Source organism: Ursus americanus, chromosome 31, assembly GCF_024610735.1.
Source record: "Ursus americanus isolate L20-20 chromosome 31, mUrsAme1.1.p, whole genome shotgun sequence".
Lineage (NCBI taxonomy): Eukaryota > Metazoa > Chordata > Mammalia > Carnivora > Ursidae > Ursus > Ursus americanus.
In genome coordinates, this window is record NC_142157.1 from 16,567,248 (window position 1) to 16,576,329 (window position 9,082).

Consider the following 9,082-nt stretch of genomic DNA (forward strand, 5'->3'; position numbering starts at 1 on the left):
CCCGGGGGTAGAAATTGATCCTTCTGCTATTACTATGTTCAGAAGAGTATTTCCTGTCAGGATACAGCCGGGAGTAGCCGAGTGATTGGAGAGGCAGGAACCTGGAGCTAGCGGGTTATTAAACTCTTCTCCTTCGCTGGTTTATAAAAATCTCTCTGACTTTGTTTGTCAACGGAGGTCTTTATTAAAAAATCTTCTTGTGTGGAAAAAAGGAGAGACTCCTATAGTCGATGCCCCTAAAAGGAAACGGAGACCTACCAGAATCTACTCTTATGCTTCAGTCTTCCTACTTTAGTCCACTGTGTACATAAAGCAACGAGGACAATAGCCTTTTTAGCCAAAGGGGAGTAGGAAGCCCGACGTTTATAATCAATGTTTCAATCATCCGACACTAAGAATTGGAAAGGATTTTATAATCTGTCCACCTCGACTTACAAATGAGAAAACAGAGGCCCAGAAGCGTAGTAACCTGACCACAGCAACAAAGATGAGGTCAGACATCTTCGTGGTGTCCCCACCAAATATGAAACATGTCTGTAAATTATATTTAAAATTCATTTTTGGTTACCAAAAGAAGGCCCTAATTATCTTTCAGAGAAGAAAAAACATCTCTCTTCATTGCTAGCTCATAATACTCTGCAATGTTCGGTATTATATATTGTTGATTGCTTACGATTGTTTACATTTTATTATAAGGTTTTTAATCTGTTAAATATATTAAAAGTTGTCCTTTCTTAAATGCTTTTTACAAGGCTATGGGGATTTCTTGTTTATTCTAGAAATACATCTCCGAAATTGCCTATGAAAATATAGCTCAGGTACACACAATTTTTCTGGAACTCGTTTCTTGGGGAGCAAAGCAAAATGTATTTATGTGACAATTATTACTGCTCTGTGGCTTTCAGAGTTACCAGGCAGAATGCCAAGTAATAAATGGACAAGGAATGATAAACCTTTTATTTTTTTTAAAGATTTTACTTATTTATTTGACAGAGAGAGCCAGAGAACACAAGCGGGGGGGGGGGCAGGGAACGGCAAGAGGGAGAAGGAGAAGCAGGCTCTCCGCTGAGCAGGAAGCCTGATGCGGGAATCGATCCCAGGACTCTGGGATCATGACCTGAGCTGAAGGCAGATTCGTAACTGACTGACCCACCCAGGTGCCCAGAATGATAAACCTTTTAAAAAATCTTTATAATCACTAAAAAAATAACTGATTCAATCAAGAATCATCAGGGGATTCTAAAACCCTGGGTGGGAGACTGCTGAAGAATGGAAGAGTCACATTTTCAAAATATTAATTACAAAGGAAGAAAATGTACCTTTACAACGGAAAAATGTACGAGTCACCACCTTAACCAAGTAAGCCAAGTTAGCATCACCAACAGTGGGGCAAGCCAACATCACGTGCCTCCAGGTATGACGCACTGAAGACACATAACCGCCCCCCCTCAACCGCATGCATTCTCAGAGAGCCCACTGAGGACTTCTCGGTAAAACCCAGAACACGTCATCCTTCTCTCTCGCTTCTCCGTAGTACTGACACCTGATTTCTTCTGTGGTAGCTTTGATTTAGCTTGGCTTCCATGGCAACCAATACTCTTGCTTCTCCTGTTAATTGCCTTCCACTTCTTCTAGCTGACCCTGGAATACTGGTGTTCTTCAGATGAACCCACCCGTCCTAGGCTCGCTTCTATCACCACACCACACCTGCCCCTTGGGTGATTTCATCCAACGAGTAGCTTACAGAACCATCCGCACAATGAGACTCCCAAATCTAGTTTAGCCTCCATCCTAGATCTCTGCTGAGTTCCAGATCCATACATAGCCACACCTGGATATCCCCACGAGGATGTCCCATTTCAAACACCAGACACGGAAGGACTTCATGTAGCTCCCCTGCCCCAACCCAAATCTGCCCCTTCTCTCCTGTGTTTTAGCTCATTGACCCATGCTTCAAACCAGAATGCCAGGCCATCATGCACGACCCTTCCCTCTTCCGTGCACCAAGCCCTGTTGGTTCTAATTCCTAACTCTAGGATCTGCTCATTCTCACTCCTCTACCACTACCTTGGCTCAAGGCACCATTATCTCCAGTAGAGATGATTACAAAAGTCTCCTAATTTGTAGGCTCTCCCCTAGTTGCACCACTTCTTTTTTCTCACTGCCCCAAACTGTTCAATGTTGTCACACTGAAATGAGAAAATATGCCATGTATAGGAGAAGAGCATGTAGGCAAGACAAAAAACTAGTTGGTTGTGCCTGGCATGTTTGATGAATAGCAAGAAGGCCAGGGGGAATGGGTGGAGTGAGCAGGAAAGTTAGAAATGGAGAGCAGAAAGCTAATGGGGAGGGGGGCAGATCAATGAGGGTCTTGAAGCTCCCCTAAGGATGATGGCTTTTATTCTGAGTAAGTGTGGACGTTATTGGATGTAAACAGAGGCATGACACGACCTAGCATATTTAAAAGGATTACTGGCTGATATACTAAAAGAAATTGAAGCAGGCCAAAGGCTGCAGCAGGGCACCCGGGACAGAGGGCACTTGAACCACCTGGCTGAGAGATGGAACAGTCCTGGGTCGGGGTGGCAGCAGCAGTCAAGCTTAGAGGGGTCACACACGAGACGTATTCTGATGGCAGAGCCGGAGGATCTGCTGACGGAGCGGATGTGAAGTACGAGAAAGAACACGGTCAAGGGGCACTACTCCAAGTCTCTCGGTCTGAGCAGAAGCTGGGGAAGCCTACAGGAGAAACAGGTTTGGAGGCTTGTTAATAAAAATTCAGTCTTTTCAAAATTCAATATTCAAATGGAGATGTCAAGCAGGCAGTTGGATATGTAGATTTAGAAACTGGGGAGAAGTCCAAGGTAGAAACGTAAATTTGGGACTCCTCGGTGTTACACTGTTATTTAAAGCCATGAGCCTGGAAGATCCCCAAGTCAGTGACTGTCAAGACGACAGAGAGGCCCGAGGGCTGGAGCACTCCAAGATACACAGGTTGTGGAGACAGGGACAAGCGACAGAGAGGTAGGAAGGGAAACTGCAAGAATGTGGTGTCCTAGACAGGGATGACTAATAATTAATTAATAATTAACCATTAGGTTTAGCAATGTGGGGGTCAGCGGTGCCCTGAAAAAGCAGTTTAGGTGAAGGAGTGGGTGTGTGTGTGTGAATCTGACTGGAATAGATTTGATACAAAGAATAGGAGGAAGGAAAGGGAGACAGTGCAAACAGGTAAGTCCTTTCAGGAGTTCTGGAGGTAGCTGGAAGGGGAAGTGAGGTCGAGGGCATTCCTTGGGATGAGAAAGATCACAGTATTCTAGTATGCTGTTGGGAATGATCCGGTGAAGAGGCTAAATTGATGATTTAGGAGAAAGGGGAGAGCTGTGGAGTGCTGTTCTTGACCTTGACCTTGAGTAGATGAACTATGGGAGACCAGTGGTGAAAATTTTACTGACCGTATAAGGTTTAGATTACTATTCAAGGTAACAATAAAAGAGTTTTACAAAGCAATCCCAGCTTCACCACCAACTGAGCGGCGGAAACACTGTGAAATCTTTTCAGGCTGGGTTAGCAGGGAAAGGTGTTTTTGTTGTTTTAAGAGCAAGTAAGTGGGAGGGCACCTGGGTGGCTGAGTCCGTCAGACTCTTGATCTCAGCTCAGGTCTCGATCTCAGGGTCATGAGTTCAAGCCCTGCATTGGGCTCCACGGCAAGCAGGATTAGAATTGGTTTTAATGGATGTGAACTATGTGTTGACCCATAAGGGAAGTGGAACGCATTCCATTTTAGGCAGTTTAAAAGACTGAGAGGTGTGTATATTTCGTAAACCTTCAACAAAGGGCAAGATTCAAAATTTGGCCAGTGCCAATGTGTCAGCACGACCTAAGCGGGATTGGTCACACAAGGGCCACCTCAAACAGTGACAATAAGGAAGGCAAGAGCAAGAGCAGGATTTGCTAGTAGGATTTGATTCCTCCTCCCAGAATCTAAGCTGGTCTTGAGGGCAATGTGTGTAACCCGAACCCTGCCTATCACTGACCTCTGTTAAGGAAAGGAGTAACAGAGCACCATGATAAAACACTTTCTTTACCCTTCAAGTACCTGTCCTGCCATGTCACTCCACCTACGTTCTTGGCTTTGGCAAAGATCTTGCATTATTTCTACGGATTTCTAAGAGGAAAACTGACTCTTGGTACTAAGATTGGGAATTATAATCTGGAAAGCCGCTATTATCTTCCCTTCTCCTTTTGGGTAGGAAGTGGAATGGATTAGAGAAAAAAAAAACCTGGATTGTCTCCTGGAAGCGTTGCCCTTAGTGTCTTTACACATGCAACACAATACAGCAGCTGACACCAGAAAGTGGGACTTCAAGAAGGGCTAAAATTCAGTGGGACTCCCACACTTCAGCTTTGAACCTAAAGTCTGAGTCCCAGATGAGACCCCAGCTCCCTCTCCAATCATTCTGTATTTTACTACACCTATTACAGTGACTACTTGTTTTCAGATACTCCCCTTCTCCCTCTTCTTTTTTTTTTTTAGCTTAAAATTTAAAACTAATATTTGTTAGATGGAAGAATTACTCCTTCATCTAAATCAGAAAGTACATTTTTCATGGCTCCACTAATCTTATCACTATGTACCTTTTACACCATGTGCATGAAAGGTTTCATAGGTGGGTAACAATGTTCAGACTAGTTGCTCTTTGAGCACCAGTTACGCAAAATTTAACTGAAAATCTGCCAGCCTGGAAGACTCTGTCAAGAGAAGACGAACTCTGCCTTGATATGATAGCAAAATGCCCAGGGGTCAGCTAGGTGCTCTCAGGTCAGCACATATGTGGTCTGCATCACTTACAGAGGTTTCTGTAACCACGGCGTTAGGGGCTGAACTGTGTCCTCCCCAAATTCGTATGTTGAAGTCCTAATCCTCAGTACCGCAGAATGCAACTGTATTTGGTGATACGGCCTTTAAAGAGATAAGTAAGGCCAAACGAGGTCATATGGGTGGGCCCTAATCTATATGGCTGTATTCTGGAGATGGGGCCTTTAAAGAGGTGATTATGTTAAAATGAGGCCATAAGGATGGGCCCAATCTGACCAGTATCCTTATATGAAGAGGAAGAAACTCTAGGGATGCGTGAGCACAGAGAAATGGCCATCTGCAAACCAGAGAGACCGAAGGAGAAACCAACCCTGCTGACACTTTGATCTTGAACTTCCAGCCTCCAGAATGATGACGAAAGAAAATTGTGTTTCAACCTTCCAGCCTGTGGTATTTTGTTGTGGCTGTTCTAGCCAACTAATATACTATGCTTTAGGAAACAACTACATTCAGAATGAAAATTGCATTAGGAGTAAATTCTGCACAGTTTTACCAAACACCAATTTAGGTGCCTGTACATACGACACACAACAAGTGAGAATTTAGGAATGAGTAAGGTCACTTGGCCACCAGTGGCCAGAGGTGATTCCACATTGGTCTTCATGTCCTTTTGTGTGTGACTGAGGTGTTTTCTGTCCTCAAGCCACATCATCTGCACCTTGAGCTGGTCCTTTTGGGGCCGCGTGTCTTCCAGATTCCCTCTGCATTCTCTTGCTATCTTCACCACCAAAAGACTTGGTTGCTCTCACTGTTGTGCTAGCTAGCTACACAGCTTTTCTTTGAACTATGCTTTGATAAACTCAGGTTCCTTTGGGTTCCCTTCTCTGTGCTGTGAGTTGCACAGGCTGTCTTTCTTCTTGGTCATGTGTTTCCTGGGGAGGGCTTACATCTTCTCGTCTTTAAAGAACACCCTCCTCGTGGTCCTGTGGTCACCTACTGGTTACCTCCTTCTGGTTTTGCTAACCTTTTGGCCACAGCTGCTATACTGCCAAGTGTCACATACAAACAAGCCTTGTTTCAATAAATACTTGTTGAGACTAAGGGAATCTATTATGAACAGGTACAGAAAGAATCCCCAGCCCACTCTAATTTGCAGACTAGTCTTCCTTCCCACCCCAGTGACTAGACTGGCTTAAGCAATGCTCAAGATGGTTTCCTAGCAGGGTATTTCTAGAATGTTTTCCTGAAACAACAGTTTTCTCCAGGATACTTCTTACTTTCCTCTTTCAGTTTGCTCTTGTCAGTCTCGACGACAAGATCATAGGGGTAGTACCTCTTGCATATCAGAAATCTCAGTGCTGTGGAACTGTCCTCCATCACTATCAACGTCTTCTCGTTTCTCTCTCAACCTTCCTAAGTCTATAACATAGGTTAAATGTAGCTACACTTTTGTCCTTTCCATTTACTTATGTAATTATAATTATCATTTATTGTGTGCTTACTAAATGCCAATCATTGTGATGAAGTATTTTAATTTTTTTTCATTTATTCTGTACAACCCTATTATCGTTATCCTTATTCTATAGAAGAAAAAAACAGGTTTAAGCTTACCAAGTTCAGGACGTGCCCAAAGACAGCCAGTAAGTGGCACTGTCAACACCAAAGCCCTTAGCCACCAAACTATTACCTGTCTATAATTTTTAATGGGTGCTTATAACAGTTTGCTGAATTGAACTTTTCTGGTTTATTTAAGCATTACTTAACTGATGGACATTTGGGTTATAGCCAGTTTCTGGTTCTAAGAGTAGTGCTGTTAAAAACATCTTTATACACATAGCTTCTTCTTTTGAATTATTTCCTTGGAATAAATTCTCAGGAGGGGGTGTTTGATAAGTTACACAGCTCCTGTTAGGTATTGGAGACTGGCCAAATTTTAAATGCTGAAGAACTTCAGATCCTAAGGCAGTTCATTAGGGCTATTTCTGACAACACTAGTATAAACATAAAGGACACATTTCCATTGAAACCACTATCCTATAAAGGGGGATGAGGAGAGCTCCAGCCCACAAGTATGATGTTTCCATCGCCTGTGGTTCTCAGAAAACCAATGCTTGGCACACAGTAGGTATGCAACAAATATCATCAGATTGGCTAAGACACCGAGGGGTGCTGAAGGCTATGACTGGAAGTCATGTTGGATCAGCCACTCCTCCACACTGCCTGTGATTTTATTTATTTAAAACTACATTTTGAAAACTTCAGGAGATTAAAAGAATTCCAAGTGATTGGATACATTTTCAGAGGAAACAGGTATCTTTACATTTCTTCAATGGACACATAAGACAATCGGATTCAGAGATGGGACAGCTGGGCAGTTGCCCATGAAGCCAATACACAGGGAGCACTAAATTACCTTGAAATATATCTGAATACAGGGCAATTGACACAGGTCTCCACGGGTGACTCCATACTAAAAGGTGAAAAGGGCAAATGTGCCCCAATCCAACAGAGGAGCCAAAGTCATTTCGAAGAAACACACACGCGCACACACACGCTTTTCTCTGGACTGTCTCTCAGCCATTGACGAACAAAGATTATCAGTCTAAAAGGGAACGAGTTATTAGCCCACACATCTCCCTGGGGCCGGGGCACACACACATAGAAACACAGGAATCCAAAGTCTGAACTGTTTGCTTCCCACCTGGGAAAGGAAGCACGAGAATTTAAGAGGGGGACAGTGTAACAGACCACAGGCCATTACAGGAGGGAGCGCAGAGTGCCGGGTCGCTGACCCAACCAACCACCGCGTTTGTTCGCCTGGAGTCCGGGGATAAGCACCAGAGGCTCCTGAGCCCGACATTTTACGGAGGGTGGGGGGAGGACATGGGTGACAACCGCCCACACCCCTCTAAATGTACAACCCACCGTCCTGGACCTCAAGGAGGGGCGGACACGGGCGCACCCAAGAAATTTCTCGAGAAGGAAGCGCCAGGTGCAGAACCAGCGCTCAGGACCCCTAGTCCAGGCAGGTGAAGTGAAACCGAAACCCAGGAGGCGGCGGCGGGACCTGCGCGGCCTGCGTCCTACCTGCGTCCCCCAGACCAGCCCCCGCGCCGCCGCTGCCCGCTCGGCCCCCTACGGCCCGTAGAGGAATCTCTCGGAAGGGCAGACCCCATAGCGCGCGAAACAGGTGCGCCATGACGCCGCGCACGGGGCCCGGCAGAGAGAACGCACGCCGCCCCGCGCGCCCCGCCTCCGTCCTCGCGCGCCCCGCCTCCGTCCTCGCGCGCCCCGCCTCCGTCCTCGCGCGCCCCGCCTCCGTCCTCGCGCGCCCCGCCTCCGTCCTCGCGCGCCCCGCCTCCGTCCTCGCGCGCCCCGCCTACCCCGGCCTCTCCTCCACCCCCCATCCCCCCCACCCCCGCTTCTCTCCTCCCATGGCTTCTCCGGCTTCTCCGGCTTCTCCGACCCCCGCGTCCACCCTCCCAAGTCCTGCCACTAACCGGCTCTTCCCCTCTGCGGTACCTCCTCCTACCCCTCTCGGGCTCCTACCCCTACCGGCCTCCCCTTGGCCCTCCCTAGCTCCCTTTCCCGTGCCCACCTACTTGCTCCAGCATGCCCACCGCCTCCCCACGGTTCTCCTCCCCCCCCCCGCCCTTCCCTCCACTGCCGTTCCCCACTCCACTTCCCACCCCTCAGCCCAAACACTGATCTGTTTTACCGTGTTTGCATTTGCTAGAATTGTATGTATTATGGGACTGTAGATTGTTGTGCATTTTGTTGAGTTGCATATAAATGCAATCCCTGTTCCTGCCGAGTAGTATTCCATTTATGGATATACCACAATGTACTTATCTAGTCATCTACCGATAGACATGTAGATTATTTCCAATTTTTCCTTATTAGAAATAAAGCTGCTAGGAACCTTCCTGTACAAATCTTTGTATGCATATGTGCTTCCTTTTCTCTTGGGTAAATAATATTATCAAAGATGTCACAGCACTTCAATGTTAAGTGATCAGCCTCGTTTTGGATGATCCCAGTGATGTAATTTTTCCAGTGTTTTGCATGCTATGTCATAAGGTTGTATGTGTAGAATTCATATTAAAATAACGTAATTACTTTAAACATACTGTGTGCTTGGGATCCAAGTGGCAGAGATCACTCACCTGGGCCGTGCATTTTGTTTAGTGCTAGAAGGTCCCTGCAAGATCACCTGGCCATCTACCTTATTTTGTTCATGGGGCCAATGGGGCCAATGTACTT

The 9,082-nt window shown here is 46.0% G+C and overlaps 1 protein-coding gene across 2 annotated transcripts in view; it reads right to left on the bottom strand.

The window, feature by feature from the left end:
• MSRB2 (methionine sulfoxide reductase B2) overlaps positions 1–8,087 on the bottom strand; it is a 30,103-nt gene extending 22,016 nt beyond the window's left edge. Inside the window, exon 1 of one of the 2 annotated variants that reach the window (XM_045787095.2) lies at positions 7,907–8,087. In XM_045787095.2, the coding sequence (XP_045643051.2) occupies positions 7,907–8,018 (112 nt within the window). In that variant the 5' untranslated portion in view covers positions 8,019–8,087. The remainder of the gene's footprint in view (positions 1–7,906) is intronic. The other variant, XM_045787103.2, reaches the window with a different exon arrangement.
• Positions 8,088–9,082: the final 995 nt, after the last annotated feature.